Source organism: Pinus tabuliformis, chromosome Q, assembly GCF_031772625.1.
Source record: "Pinus tabuliformis cultivar Carrire ecotype Pingquan chromosome Q, CPIR1, whole genome shotgun sequence".
Classification (NCBI taxonomy): Eukaryota; Viridiplantae; Streptophyta; class Pinopsida; order Pinales; family Pinaceae; genus Pinus; species Pinus tabuliformis.
Window position 1 is genome coordinate 1,140,686,597 of NC_142296.1, and position 17,174 is coordinate 1,140,703,770.

General features: G+C 37.1%; 1 protein-coding gene across 3 annotated transcripts in view; it reads left to right on the forward strand.

Moving 5' to 3' along the window:
- The window catches only part of LOC149223599 (MBOAT (membrane bound O-acyl transferase) family protein), a 344,393-nt gene that overhangs the window by 49,032 nt on the left and 278,187 nt on the right, over positions 1–17,174 (forward strand). For all 3 annotated transcript variants that reach the window (XR_016249480.1, XM_089385884.1, XM_089385885.1), the window contains exons 3-4: positions 4,056–4,237; positions 4,394–4,442. Coding sequence is in view for 2 of the 3 variants with exons in the window: in XM_089385884.1 (XP_089242010.1) it covers positions 4,056–4,237; positions 4,394–4,442 (231 nt within the window). In the remaining variant the exon portion in view is untranslated. The remainder of the gene's footprint in view (positions 1–4,055; positions 4,238–4,393; positions 4,443–17,174) is intronic.

The window sequence follows — 17,174 nt, forward strand, 5'->3', positions numbered from 1 at the left end:
CTAGCAACTCGGGTCAAAGATTTATCATTTAAGGACCCTAGGTTGTAAAAACAAAAGATAAAGAAAAGGAAATGGTGAAGATTTTTCGGTTTTTTGGTTGAATATGAATGATAGACTGGTGTCTTAGGGGCCATGGAATCTCTATGAAAAGATCCAAGTGAAACCTAGGGCTTAAGATGAGATAAAGTTGATGGCACCCATACGATTGCCTTGCAAGTGCCATCTATGGTACTGGGTTTTCTACAAGGATGAATGGGGGAATGTTGATTTTCTAGTGCTAATTAGACAAGCACAATTTTCTACAATTGATAATTACTTCCAATGATATGTGATTTTACTTTAGCACATTCCAGACTATCATTAAGGAATTACACTTTAGAAAATTCAAATTTGAATGCAATAGAATAGTAAAGATCACAAGAGAAAATCCATGCACAATAGACACCAAAATTTTTCACTGGGAAACCCAAACTCAGGAGAAAACCCAACAATCTTTTTGAGGAGAAATTGTTCAATTCAACAAAAGTACAACATGATATTTTCAAGTCAAACTTGGTCAACCCAAACCAAAATCACAACACTAGTCAAACCAGTAGAACAAGCTGAAATTCAATTGCCCAGAAATTTGGTCAACCTCAGTTAAAAGGCCAAAATTCGACCTCCTGTAGCTGCCCAGAAAACTTGGTCAACTTGCCCAGAAACACGGTCAAACTCTGCCCAGAAACTCGGTCAATCTACTTAGAAAATCTTGGTCAATGCAGGTCAAACAAACCTCAGAAAAACTTGGTCAAAGTTTGTCAACACTAGTCAAATGTCAGAAGACTTATTCTCTTTCTCGCACATGTGAACAAAAGATCAGATGGTGTGTTGATCTGAATTGTGTCCAAATGGTGGAGTTCGAATTTGTATTTATAGTGATAAAAAAGGTGGGTTTTGACCAAGGGTCACACCCATTCACATGGCAGGCCCGACTTTGACCAAATGGGGCCAACTTGAGCATCTTAAAATTAAATTAATTTGTTTTCTTAGTCGACTTGTGTATTTGAAGAATACCTTTCACAACTACCCAAAAATCAACACCCCCTCTTAGCTAGGGAGGTATTCACCTTAACTTCCTCAAATGTTCACTTTGCAGAAAAATTTCTCCATCCTAAGAAAAGATTTAATGTGTCCATTATGTTAAAGTATCCATCCACTTCATGTTCTATTCCAGAACCACGTGGAAAACATCCTGCATCAACATCATGCAAAGGATCTAGTCACCCACTAGCCAAATACCCTTTGGCAATATGGTTAGGTACTCCCTGAATGGGGTAAAAGTAAAACTAGTCCTGGGTCACCAACTATCCAAGTCATCACTTGGAACTAGGTCAATTCTCCCCGACCAATGGTGAAACCTTGGGCCAATTTACCATTACCCCCATGTTGTCACGTGGCACTTGAATGGTAAAAATACTTGCCCTTTGCTTTGGGGCACTCACTCTACCCACTAGCCAAGTAACCCTTGGCAATATGGTCAGAACCTTCTAACCGGGGGAGCACTCTGGGCCTTGATGCTCTTTGGGCCATTCTCCCTAGCCACATTACATGGCACCCGGTCAATACCTTTGACCTAGGAAGAATGTTTGCTCTGATGCTACAACATCAACACTCCTCAACCAGGGAGGCATTCTCAACCACTTCAAGCTTCTCCCTGAAGTATACAAACTTCATCTTGGACAGAGGCTTTGTGAGAATGTCAACAACCTGCTCGTCCTTAGAAATGTATTGGAGCCTCACTGCTCCCTTGTGTACCATGTCTCAGATGTAGTGGTGCTTGATTTGAATGTGCTTCAACCTGTCATGGAAAACTGGACTTTGCCAAAGTTCACACTATTTTGATTGTCACAATATATCACGGTTATCTCTAGCACCTGATCAAACAATCCTTCGAGTAGCTTCTGAAGCCATACTGCTTCAGAACTCGCCAAACTAGCTGCAATATACTTAGCGTCTGTAGTGCTGAGTGCAACAGATTTCTGCTTCCTGCTCATCTAGGATATCATAGCAAAACCCAAACTGACGCAACATCCTAATGTGCTCTTCTTGTCTTCTGTACTTCCGACCAAATCAGAATCTGTGTATCCCTGCAGTTGTACTTCACCATTTGAGACATATTTCAATCCATAACTGATTGTACCACTCAAATATTTTAACACATGCTTTACCACAATCTAATATACATGCCTAAGTTCCACCATGAACTGGCTCAGAGTGTTTACTGCAAAGCAAATATCAGGTCTGGTATATATCAAGGATTCAATAAACTGTCGATACATAGAGGGATCTACCAAATCTGAGTTAGAGCCTCTCAGCTTCTTCAGATTGGTCACCGTGGGAGTGGCCATCATCCCAAATCTCTGAAGGATCATATATTTCCATGAAGAATTCTTTCAAAGTACAACAAGGTGACATTAAAAAATGTCGAAGGCAAGAGGAAGACCCATTGGATGTCCTACTTCAATGCAATGATGCAAAAGCTCTAATGTTCAAAGGTGAAGGTAAGAGATCTATACCTTAGCATTCCCTTCCAAGTGGAGTATGGTGCCTTTCTTTGGTGTTGATGTAGCGCTGTCCTTCAACAAACCTGGAAAAAATATCCAAATCTAACCCTTGAACAATATCCAAAAATCAATTTCACAATGGTAGATGAACAATAGCTTTTCAAGCTAGTTTTCTTATTGATCTTGAACAAATAAAAATGAAAGAGGTTTCTTCCTTATATAGATGGAGAGCCTCTTCAATACAATGATTCAATACAATGTGCTTAGCTCAAACTGTGGGCAAATGCAAGTGGCTTGTTACCCACCAAAAAGTGGGTAACCCCATAGGACAGCTAGCCAACAAACAACCCTACATTGTTCAGTATATGATGATATGCCATATTACTATGCCATTTCCTCCAGTCAGACACCTGTCACCATTCGGCATTCCTCTTGAAGGAAGATGGGTCACCATTTGGCAGGAACTTTAACCATTTTCCAATCATGTGCTTTTACTTAGTATTTTTGGCATTCTAACATGGATTAAGCGGTGATCTGGATGATTGACCGATCTTGACTGTAATCCTGTTCTCTCACCTTACGAGGGAGGTTAGTATGGGCACTGCACTTGGTCAGGAACTAGTTTTCTGCTGACTATCTGCAAACTATACCAGACATATTCTAGAGCTTAAAGGTCTTTTTATGACGAAAACTCCCAATTTTTGTGCTAATTAGACTAACAAACTGTTGACATAATCAGACTAATTCCTTTCTGCTAACTCCTATTTTTTTAATTATTTAGAGTGACGGACAAAATTAGACTAATTGATTGATTAACTAGTGCTGAAGTCGATTATTGTCAACTATTGTAACAATATTTATCTCCCAGCATTGTCTCCCTGTTAGTAAAAAGCTCCCATCTCTATAACTACCTTGGCAACTTCTACTATAAACTGGAAGAAAACTATAAACGGTAACAGATCCATGACGTGTCACAATAATTCTTATTTTTTAGCATTCATTATAGTAGAAGGCACCTGAAGGATCTTCTAAGGGGTAATATTTTCAATCTGCAACATTAGGAATGAGGATAAAATTGAAATAATATGTAACTTTATAAGTTATGACCTATGGGGCTAGATTTCTGCACTTGTATGTTTCTAATAAGACTATTGTTTAAGGTTGTTTCTTGGATTAGGATATTTGTGTTCTGCACTTTAGACAGGCTCATTTATATATCCTATGGGTAATTTATGTGTTGCAGTTGCCGCTCAGAATTAGTTTCTGTATGTAATTACTTCTCAAATTTTGATGTCTCAAAAGATAATGATCAAAGACTTATGTGATTTATCTACTGAAAAATCGAAATTTTCATCGAAGTAGTCTTTTGGAAAGGTCAATCGAAGCTTAAATTTACAGCATATGGAAAAAATGCAGTTGTTAGTCTGCCGATGACCACTGAGATACACTAGGACTAGCTTTTCCTACTAACTGTGTATCTGTGTTGGATTGATATGAATAAATGATACACAGGACATGTCAGATAGTCAATGGCGAAATTTCCGTGGAAACTTACCAATTCTGACACTGGTGTTGGGCATATTTATGTTATTGGTAAATACTATGAGAACAACATTCCATTTCCATGGGAGGGGCTTGTCAGTGCTCTGGATATTGCTCTCACTTGCCTATATAATATATTTGCATGGTGCCTGGTAGGATTTAAAGCATTTGTTTTTTTACTACATAGAATAGAGACAACTAAATGCTAATTTTATTTGTTTATTTATTTATTTTTTTCAATTTTCTTGGCCCATTTTAGTATTTGTCTGATATTTACTTGCTAATGGTGCCCTTTGCTGTGTTTGCAGTACTCTTTTCATTCTTGCAATCGCATTTGGAAACTTCTTCCTTACAAAGGTGATTCACAAATCTTTATGCGAACATGACCCAATTTTCATGGAATGGATGGCTTTTGTATGCTTCTGAATAAAAAATAGTGGATTGTTTTGCTAGTGTAGATTAATATTTTTACATTTCTGATTAAGTTTGTTTTTGGTATATATGAAGATACTGATAGAAAGCTAAATGGATATAGATAGGTTTTCTTGAGAACATCCATGAGGACAGCTGACGTATGGCATGAAATAGCTCATATATCATGTCCCTTTTTCTTTTACAAATGAGAGAGAAAGGAAGAGACATTGAAAAAAGGGAAGAGGCGATAATCTAATGGCTGCACATTCAAGTGGAAAGTATTATCATTGAACCAAGTGACACAAGATGGAGAAGTATCACTAGGCTACATATTTGGGGTAGTAGTAACCTCATCCAAAGATAGAGGCTTGGAAGATACATCTAGTAGAGAAGAGGGATTAAAGGAAGAAGGGGTTCTTGTAGACTGTCTCACCATTCTAGATGAAGTACTTGGAGTATATATAGCTTGACCAACATCAGATGGAGTTGAGGAAAGGTCCATTACAACTAGTAGGGAATCATCAGCAAGTGACTTAGCAGTAAGAGGACAGACATGATCCATGGATACATGCGGAGATCTGTTATTGGGATCATCATTGAAAAGGAGGGATGGAAGAGACCCCGATGTACAATGAGGAAAAGGCTCGTCCAAGATATCATGATGCTCAATCACTTGGTGAGAGGTGGGGTCATAGAGATGATCCCTTGAAAAGTCATACTATAGCCCACTATAATCTTGTGAGGAGTGTAATGGAAAAGCAAAATATCACGCCTTTCATGAGGTGGGTGGACCCATGCTATTGATCCAAAGATCTAGAACTGTGAGATAGAGCGCTTTTGGTCCTGCAACTACTCATAAGGAGTCATATCGATATTTGCGGGAGTAGGTGTGCAATTGATAAATATTTCACAAAAGAATACCTTTTCAGTTTTCCCCAAAAAGGAGCTTCATGCTCTAAAGAGTGAAGCATGTAATGAACCATCTCCATGATAGCTCTCTTTTGATGTGTAATCTCATGGTTCACCAGTCTACTGAGGAATATAGGGAACAATATGTTGCTAAGAAAAGCCCTAAGGGTGGAGATATTGTTGGAAAGCATTACCAATGTATACGAAACAATATGCTGCAAAGAAAAAGTCCTAAGAGCAGAGATATTGTTGGACAACATTACCAACATAGTCACCTCCCCAACTTGATCTTTTGTTTGCATTAGGATTTGACAAAAGATTTGAATTATTAGAATTTGTTAGGCACTACATCTTTGGATTTAGTATTGTAGATCTAGGGAATTGAGAATAGTCATCAGTGTAAGTTGCAAATACGGGGAGACAGTTACACGTTTCAAAAATGGAAATGCACTAGGACCTTGACCCCCCAAAAATTTGGAAATGGGAAATGGAATAATATATATATATATAATGTGCTATTTAATAAATAACACATTATATTGGAATTTATAATTAAGGCATTATGAATAAATGAGCAAGAACGTTTAAATGACAAACATAAATGACAAGCAATGTTCCACCATTGCTTGGGATCCTCATCATTCGTATCACCGTTTGCCTCTCCCTCAATCCTCTAGGGACATTAGTCAACAGAATCAAGTTTTCATGGAACTATCTAATCCAAGCTTTAAAATATGATAGGAAAAACTTAACATGCGTAAATTGTAATCAATGATTTTGGTTCAAGTGAAAGGTGCATTTTTGCTAAGGCCACGACATAGGTGTCCAACAATCTGTTGAAAATGGTTTTTATTGATGTCAAACGCTGTCCAAATGAAAGAGAAAGTTACACAGTTAAATAAAATATTTCGGGACCTTTGCAAGGATATATTGTTAGATTTATTTGAACCCAACACTTGTTATTTAAATTTTTAATTCCTAGTAAAAGCTTACTGAATAAACAAACAACTAGGTTCATTACAAATGTATTCAGTGGAAGCAAATAACAATCTGAATCACAATGATATAACACAAATTTCTGCACAATAAATCAATTCATCATTAATAAAAACTTAGAACCTACTTGGATTCCTATCCTGGGATAATGGCCCAACTGAGGAAACATAGATATGATAACGTAGATCTGATCTAGTAGACCTGCCCTAGATCAATGCTTGATCTCTTGCAGGTCTAGATCTCCAGCCTCTCCACACTTCCTCAGACCCATCACACGTTCATTGAGATGTCGCTCTCAATCTTGTGCTGCTGTTGTGTGTCTATCTTCTCTTCTCATCCTTGCTTTTATAACTTTACATGGAGCCTCTACCTCAATCCTCTAGGGACATTAGTCAACACAATCAAGTTTCATGGAACTACCTTATCCAAGCTTTAAATATGATAGGAAAAACTTAACATGCATAATCAATGATTTTGGTTTGAGTGAAAGGTGCATTTTTACTAAGGCCACGACACAGTGGTCCAACAATCTGTTGAAAGCTAAGTTGCACGAAACGGGGAAACGGGTATAAGTTTCCGAAATGGGCACGAGTACGAATCATGAACCCCCCAAATTTTGGAAACTGGGAAACGCAATATATATATATATATATATATATATATATAGATAGATAAAGACATTTAAGAAATATGTGCAATCATAAAGCATATATGATACATTCTAATTTATTAGATTATGATTAAATTGCCAATTGTCAATGCATAAACTATAAGTCTCTAAATTTACATCACATTTACTCATGAATGATCACATGATGAAAATAGCAATATCCAAAATCAGCCACGAGAAATTTCTAATTTCTTGTCTCGTGCTTGATTGGGAGTCTCCTTCTACAAAGTCGAACGACCTTAGTGCTCTTGATTAAATACAAGTTCCATACCCTAGTACCCTACATGCTCTTGATTATTGGGAGTATCCCCTGCATAGAGGGCTTGGTTCTCTTGGTTAAATACAAGTTCCATACCCTAGTACATGACAAAATCCAATGGAAACATTGCAATCCCCCAAATCCTGAAATCCTGAAAAACAGATAAGTCTGCTAGATTTTGAGTGAGATCTAAAATTCTATTTTCTCCATATGAAATCTAATGAGGGCGAAACCACTCTCAAACATCCTGAGTCATTTCATGGTAACGTTAAAAATTTAAGTAAAAGTGACATACCCCACTCAAAAAATCCTCTTTTTTATAACTTGACAGGCATCTAGAAGCATCCAGAAGATATTTTAGTCGCTCAATAAAAAATTAAAAGCGAAAATTTAAAAAAGAAATACAAGAAAAGTCAAGTTAGAAGAGGAAACTCCACCGTACAGCCTGGAAACGCGTTTCCGGCCACACTAGCCACGTTTCCTCCTCGAGAAACAGGCCAATACGCCCGGAAACGAGTTTCTAGGTTGTACAGTTCGAGTTTCCTCGTTTCCGGCAGGAAATGGACCCTCCTCCAACGTTTCCTGCAACTTAGGTTGAAAGTGGTTGTTATTGATATCAAAGGATGTCCAAATGAAAGAGAAAGTTACATAGTCAAATAGCATATTTCAAGACCTTTCCAATGATATATGGCACGCCTTTTAGAAATATTGTTTTTGGATTTTTGATGCCCCATTTAGATACCCTATCTTTGAATGCATTTTTACTCCAATTATCTAGCTCAAATGGGAGCATAATATATATTGTTGGAAAGCTTATTCTGTCACCTTTCCAATGGTATTTGGCACTCCCTCTAACTCCTCACGGTTGAGGGGAAATGATTTTTTGAATATTCATTATACATTTTGCCAGTTGCACAAGTTAGCCCAACTAGCGGACAAGTCGACCCAACTAGTAAGCAATTCAGCCTTGCATTTGGGGGTCAAACACACCACTATATATAGGTGTTATGTGGAGGAACTTAGGTTTCACTCGCTCAAGCCAATTCAGGTCTGTCTAAGCAAGTGAAGGAGCAACTCTGAGGTTAATACCTCATGAAACAATTGAAGTGAAGCTGTGTTGGAGAGGTTTTATGTGCGAAGGGTTTTTGGCACTCTTTGGGAAAGTTTTTCGTACAGGTTAGAAGGCGAGTTGCAGAGCTGTTTATCACTCAAAGGATCCTATCATCTTGTATCATCGAAGTGTTGAAAATTGGGGCAGCTATGGGATGAATTTCCCATAGGAACCCATCTACTCCAACATAAGCCCACCTTGCCCCAAAATAAGAATTTTGAATTGGATAAAGAAATATTATTATTAATGTGCTTGGCACTCATATCATTTAATTGGCACAAACTTGGGCTTCCAATCATGAAGGCAATTTTTGGTAAATATATTTAAAAAAGTTTTTATTAATTTGTTATGTGTAAATTGGTTAAAAGGTAAAGTCGGCCTCACTTTGTGAAGGGTCACATTTAACTCATAAGGCACCACTTCCTACTCCAACAAATTGTATATAAAGAGAACCTTTGTGACTCATTTAAAACAAAATATCGACTGGACAAGATCATCAACAAAGATCTGAAATTTTGTGTGGCATTCTCTGTGAAAGATCGTATGGCATATCTTCGTATGGCTCACTTTATCTAAGTGGCTCGCATTACCCTTTGAGGATCACACTATTTATGGTTCACACTTATGTTTTTGGTGGCATGCACTTATGTTCTGAGACTCGCATCATATACACAATGGCATCATTAATTTTTGAGGCATTGTATTACACTGCAGTAGCTCACTAATCTCTGTGGCATCGCTCTTACATTACAGTGGCATCATTAATCTTTGTGGCATCGCTCTTACATTACAGTGGCATAGTTAATCTTTGTGGCATCGCTCTTACATTATAGTGGCATTGTTAATCTATGTGGCATCGCTCTTACATTATAGTGGCATCGTTAATTTCTGGGGCATCATTATAGTGACTCGTATCAGTGGCTCGTATATATTTATCTATGGTTTGCTTTAGTGACTTAGAGGCTCATATTACAGTGGCACGTCTCACTCTGTGGCTCACACTCTCTTCCTTGGCTCATTCTGTGTTGACTCACTTATTATCTATGGCTCACATTTGATTCTATATGGCTCACATCTGTTGTAACTCACATATGCGTCTCTGTGATATATAAATAGTGACTTAGGGTAGTGTATCCTTGATGTCTCTATAAGACAATGAGACAGTGATTGATATAACAATGAGAGAATGTTCTATATGACAGTGACTTGAATCTATTTGACATGACTTGGAGACATTACGTTGACTTTGACATGGCAGTGAACCTTGGCATAACTGTGACCTAGTTAACAATGACTTTGATGTGTGACAGTGACCTTGATATGACAATGATTACAATACACTCGATGACACACTAATGTTTGACAGTAACCCTATATCAGTAACCTAGATCTATATGACAGTAATCTTGACAGTGACCTTAACATGGCAGTAAACTTTGATGAATGGTAGTGTGTTCATAACAGTGATGATAACTATGGTTGGTAGTATAATAGTATTATGATTGTGATGTATGGTTTGAGAATGACACGATAGTGATGGCAGAATCTCTATGGCAGCAATAATGACAATGATGTATATTGTGTTCTTATATCAGTATGATATGGTCTGCTGTTGAATTGGTCCTAGGTGGCCTAATGTGATTGATGATGATCTATCATGATATTTTTACTTTGTCTCTCTATTGCAACAACAGTGACAATGATGTATATCGTGCTCTTATATCAGTATGATATGGTTTGCTGTTGAATTGGTCCTAGGTGGCCTAATGTGATTGATGATGATCTATCATGATATTTGTCTTTTGTATCTCAGCTGAACATTTGATGAATATCTAATAGAAGAAGAATCTGGTTGGGGTTTCCCCCTTGTGGGGTTTTGCTTTAGTCTTTGACCCTATGTTGCAGGAAACGTGGTATAGAGGTCCGTTTCTGTACGGAAACGCGTTTGGTACGGCCGTGAAATGCGTTTCCGGTCGTACTGCCACGTTTCCCGAAACGGATACGTGGCCAGTACGGCAGGAAACGCGTTTCAGGGCCGTACGACCCACGTTTCCTCATTAACTTGTGTGTGTGTGTGTGTGTGTTTTTTTTTTAATTTGTTTTTTAATTTACTTTTAGGGTATGTGAGTGACTTCTTGTTGCTTCTAGATGCGTTTCTAAAGTTATAAAAGTGATTTTTTGCCCTAGTGTTGATATGCAGTTCATCAAGAAGTTTGAGGGATATGCAGTTCATGGTAATGTTAAATTCTTAAAGTTAAAGTGATATTCTCCTTTATTTTTCATTTTTATCCTTTTACTTAAATTTTTAACATTACCATGAAATGACTCAGGATGTTTGAGAGTGGTTTCGCCCTCATTGGATTTCATATGGAGAAAGTAGAATTTTAGATCTCACTCAAAATCCAGCAGAATTATTTGTTTTTTAGGATTTCAGGATTGGAGGGATTGCAATGTTTCCATTGGATTTTATCATGTACTAGGGTATGGAACTTGTATTTAATCAAGAGAACCAAGCCCTCTATGCATGGGAAACTCCCAATAATCAAGATCATGTAGGGTACTAGGGTGTGAAACGTGTATTTAATCAAGAGCACTAAGGTCGTTCAACTATGTAGGAGGAGACTCCCAATACAACAATGGTCCTTCTAAAGAATGGGATGTGGATGCAGAAAATCCTGATTTGGATCTCTCTCTTACAGCCTTATAGTCTTTATTGTACTTGCAGCCTCATATATTAATATAAATAAACGCTGATTTTGAGATTTGGATATATAATAAAGGTTGCTTTTGGATATTCCAATATTTTTATTTTCATTATGTGATCATTCATGAGCAAATGTGATGTAAATTAAATCTTAATGTTTAAGTGTAATAAATTATAATGTATCATTTATGCTTTATGATTGCATATATATATATATATTTGCGTTTCCCCGTTTCCAAAATTTGGGGAGGTCGCGTTTTGTATCGTTTCCTGTTTCGGAAACTTGTATCCGTTTCCCTGTTTCGTGCAACTTAGCTTTGACCTAAATTCTGGTGTGTCTATTATGCATGCTTTTCTTCTACTATTCCTTTATTGTTCGACTGGATCGTTGATGTTATTGTTCTCTCTACATAATTGCTAATGATGAAATGATGTTATAGGGTGAATGCTATATGAAAATGTTGAAAAGTTTAAAATTGCAATTATCTACAACAGAGAACAATGTAGCCTTAAAAATTAACACGAAGATGACAACTCGAAGAATTCTGAAAGATGTGAATAGGTTACATGATAAAGAAATAAATGACATGTCTTGTCAGCAATAAGCTTTGAGGACAAAGATTTTATGAAGAGGAAGACAATGTTATGAATATAATATATGACAATAATTTAAATAATAATAATCACAATAATGATTAGTATATTGAAGAGACATGTCTCCAAGGACATGACTGTTCATGAAGGGGCACCTGCCTAGGTATATAAGTGGGCCCTCAGTTGTAATCATATATCTCATATCTTATATCTTTTGTACATTCCATATTCTTATATAAAGATCCTACTTGTCCTATAATGGATATTTACATATTCCAGATATTCTGAATATCTTGGTATGTATATGAACCTTGTTTGTTACAGTGTCCAAATGTGTCAAAATGCTTGTATCATCTAAGATTTGAGGGAGAGTCCTCACATCCACCTCAAATTCTCCTCTGGGGTCCCAATTGCAGCTAGGATGCCAAGATGTGGTCTCTGTTACTGATCTGATTAGCAGGGCTGCTAAGGTCCCAACAACCTCACTAGATTGGGACACACAAAGTGAGGACCCACTATCACCTCGGCCCTTGCCCCCACCCTTTAAACTCAGCACCTCCTAAATGGCTAAGGGAGTCTTCCCCTAATATTCCTCACTGCTCCGGATATATAACCAATGCCTTTAATGGAGTCAAATGGGTGAAGGTGTTCTCTGCTTGCTTGCTGTCATGCTATAAACAAACACTAAAAACATAGCATATTTTTAACAGCAAATTATTAATAGCCAAATCACTTGATATATAACATGTAATCTATGGATTTTGGTCTACAGTGAATACTCTAACCGAATATGCTATTAGTTTTCTGATTGAGTGCATGGTTTTAGAGTTATAAGTGAAAATAGGTTGCTGTCCTGTTGGACAGACTGCAAAATCTGCGTTAAACTGCAGGGGCGACTATCTATTACCTGTGTTAAAGGCCTCTTATTGTGTTAAAACACCTCTTGAGAGTTAACCAAGAGTATAATAAGGGTAGAGGGTAATTCTTGAGGCTTTTGGGGCCTCCACTCCAATTATTCTGACCAAAAAGTTAAAACTTGATTTGTAGGTGGCTAGAAATCAATTTTCAGAATTCTAGGTTATGTAAAATATAGCCAGAAAATTCTAGATTTCAGAATATGCAATTAAGATAGTTGGAAATCAACTCTAAAATGATAAATTTTTTATATGAAACCTTATAAAGCTGAATATAACCAAACCTTGACAATATACTTGGGAGAGTGCGGGATTCGGTTGTAGTTGGTTGAAAATGCAAGTCTAGCAAACAAAATCTCTCCAAATCTACAATCCTACAACATATTGTCTAGATACAAATGTCAAACAACTACCAAACAATAAAATCAATGAGACAATAGCACACAAGTTGTAGGTGATCATCCAGGGCCAAAACCTCTTCAACTGAGAGGAAAACCCACAAGAATTCTTCTCATCTTATAGAACTTCAATTGACGAATTCCAAGACCTATGACCCTTGACCAAAATCTTCCAAGACCAAGTCAAACCTTGCTTCTAGCAACTTCTGTAATTTCGACTTATCCAACAAATTCTTCTAGAACTTCGACCTGCCTGGCAAATTCTTCTGCAACTTCGACCTGCCCAACAAATTCCTCTGCCCAACAATTGTAGAAACCCTAACACGGGAGTGAGAGAGCGGCCCAAAACTTTGATCTATTTATTCTCCTTCTTTTTCATCCTTTTTCAGCTTCTATCTTGAGAAGATCGAACTTTCTTGAGTGAGTCTCCAAATAAGGTCGAGTTCCTTCTTATTTGTAGGCTTGTGAGGGGTACAAATTGCTATCTTTAGGCCGACTTGATCTTTGCACCATGACGAGGCCTTGGAGGGTCTTTTGACTCTATTTGGAGGGTTATTTTGACTCTTTCTTAACTCAAATAATTTCTTTACTATATGTAACATGCCCAAATAGGTCTTCAATACATGACAATGACTCAATTGACTTTATGACAAACCTAGAAGCACTCAATGGGTGCTTGACCTAAAAATAAATTTCTCTTGAGCATGAAACCCATGTCTCAAGAACAATAATAAATTTATTTTTCTCTTTTTATTAAATACATAAAATCATGATTATATATGTCATTATGAAAACCGAACCTAGTTACATTTTAAACACTCCCTCTTAACTAGGGAGGTATTTATAATCCATACAAGGTACTTGGACATTTCCAATCTGAAGAATTCTCATAAGAAGAGTCAGATTGGTAACCCATCTATTTAGCATCATATCATCTAACATTCTCATATAGAAAGGCTTTAACTAATAACTCTATCTCTCCACAAGATCAAAGCACAATGCTAGCGAAACCAATGATTTATAGACACCACCATCATTGTCTCTCAAGGAACATACCCCACCCAAGAGTTCACAAGGTATGTCCTTCGGGGACTATTCTTATCTTGGATTCCCAATCCTCAAAGAATATAGGTCTTTTACGACTACTCTTATCTTGGATGCCCTACCACATCCTCAAAGAGTACTGGATGCCAGATGCTTAGCCAATCTTCCATTCTTTCTTCCCAAAGTGAAGACAAGAATGATGTGTCTATCTCTCCCTCTCAACTAGGGAGGATATGCTCATTCTTGTAAAGGATTGTATCCGTTCTTGTAAAAAGAATGTACCCAAGCTCCCTCTTATCCAACGACTTGTCCAAACTCCCTCTTAACTAGGGACTTACTTTCTTCTTTATTGGAGATTGTAGGACTTTTAGCTGCCTGTTGAGGTCCTCCTTCCAATGTCATGAATTTTATCTTCATTTTTATGGAACCTTCATCTTGTAGGACATCAACCTGTTATCACCCAAAAATTTTCAAAAAAACATCATTGTGTCAACTCTGCTTTTGGTCATGATTTCAAGGAGGTCTAAAGGTCATTTTAGTCTTGATAATGGGTAGGTTATAGGTTAAGAGTCTCATTTTCATATCCAAGTAAAGTTAAATCAACCTTGTTCCATGTCCTAGAAATCTCACATGTTGTTTAGAACCCATATCTTTAACCATTTTGAAAACTGTGTTGAAGAAAGTGCATACACAGGAATCCACAATTTCGTAGCACAACTAGTTCAAAAAAGGTGATTTGTGCTACGAAAACGCTGCTCTTTTTGTAGCGCACTATGAGGCAAAAACCCTGTTTTTCTGTTTTTAGTAGTTAACTTCCAAGGGGGTTCCTGAGCAATTGCAAGAGGTTTTTCTTATAAACATTCTTATCTACAAAAACCTCCTCCATTTTTGTAACAACTATCAAGGATCAAGAGATAGGAGCTCAGGAGTGCAGCCTTCTTTTTCAGGAAAAACAAAGTTATTTTTATTGGTTGATGAAGTGGCTGTTGCTTTCCACTCCCTCATTTTGTCACCTTTCTCTCCACATTCGAATATCATTCCTTAAACAAGTTACCCAAGCTCCTCTTTGTCATTTACTTTTCAACCTTTGCATGTATTAGTCAGCTGTCACCTTTGAAAAGTTAACTTTTTGACAAACAGCTTGCTGTCCAAAAAGTTCTTTACAACTGTCATATTTTTAAGAGGGCAATTTGGGTTATAAAGGGAAATTGCCATGAAGATGAAAGGATAAAAATAAGGCTATCATGGACGACCTTAGCTTCACACAAGTTTTCATCCAGACAGGTTTCATGTATTTCTACCAGGAGCTGCAAGGGGATTTATGTGTTTCTTGGGCTATTTTGAGCTGTTGGTTTCAAAAGGAATTTTCAGGCAAATGAAGATAAGTTTCAAAAATCTGAAGGAGGTTTTTTTCTAGGAACATAACGAGAAACAAAAACGTCTTTCAAAATTTTCCCAGGTGCTACCAATTTGGAGATTCAAAGTTTCCTTTGAGACCTTTTTGCAAGATTATGAATTTTCCTGTTTTATACATGATTTTATAATGCAGATTCCGGAAAACTGAAGCTGGTTTTCAAAAAACTAAGAGAGGTTTTTCTTATAAGCATTCTTATCTATAAAACCCTCCTCCATTTTTGTAATAGACATCAGGGATCAAAAGATATAAGCTCTATCTCGACACCTATTTTTCAGATAAAAATAGTGCAGAAAATGATAAATTTATAGGTCAATCTTTCATTAAGGTGAAGACCAAACTGTGAAGAAGAACATCTTATAAGAGTAAGTGGTTTTGATTCTTGGTTGATCATATCAGTCTTCATGGAATTTTGAAAAACTCCCAAACTGCAGATTTTGAAGGCCGTGTTGAAAAAAGAGCATACACAACAGTTTCGTAGCGCGCTACGAAACTGCTGAAGGTGACTTTTTAGCACTTTATAGATGCATTTTGAAGGTAAGGTCTGATCAAGTCCAAGTTTTGATGATTGCTGGTAGACATATGAGGATCATTGATAAAGTTTCAGATGGCAGTGATGCAGAATGGTTCAAAGAAGTATTCCATAAATGATATTAAAGCTGTGCTATGAAAACAAACTATTTTAGCAGCACAGTCATGTTTCATTCTCTTTTTCATCTATTCGAGAGTTCTTTTCTTGCACAGGTGGAAAAATGAAGTTTTTATGGATTATTAATGCATGCCACATGTACACCGGAAAAACTACTCGAAGATAGGCAGAAGGGATTGAGGGCCTTAAAAGGAAGAACTCTGTCTCCTAGTTTTCAGGACAGTTAGGTCATGACTCAGCAGGTTTTGCAACAGCACTGTGGACATCGTCAAGCTCGAAGACATGGTTGGCAACTGATTAAAGAATGCATTGAAGACATAGATAAGGTTTTTAGAAGCATGTTTTAGGAGTTTCACTCCTATTTGTATGAGGACTCTTAAAGACAGCTAGCTCTCAAGTTGTAATTAAGTAGTTTGTTTTATGAAAGGATAGGTGTCTAAGTTAGGAATTCGAATTCCTCTGGAGATGGATCATAGTATCTAAGGTTGTAAACTCTATATAAACCTTGAGAATCGAATTCCTCAAGGGGGGATTTCATTAGCAAACCAAAGTTGTGTTATTGTAAGTAACTGTGGTTTTTCAAACTTAATACAGAGATCAGTTTGACTACTCAAGATTCACAAGGAGTTTATGTGTTTGATGTTCTTATGGCCCTTTTCGATTACTTATTTGCAGTGGTATGAGCTTGTGATACTTAGAATTCATTGGGAAATGCTCTAACTTCCTTCACATGCTTGTAAACTGTGTTGATTCACTGTGTTACTGTTTTACTTATAAACCTAAACTCTAAGTGCCGTGACTTCCATGTTTTGCTGATCATGCTGTTTTGTTGAAGACTATCTTGACTCCATAGCCCAATGGATGTTTGCTAATCGTTGATTCAACCAGTTATAAACTTTTGTCCATTTTATTCCTAGAGTTAGCCATCTAATCATTAATCAAAAATCTTAAACCTATTGAGAGAGCCCTCTCAGGTTGAGGAGGCTAAGCCTCAACCAAAAGATTGGTTTGAA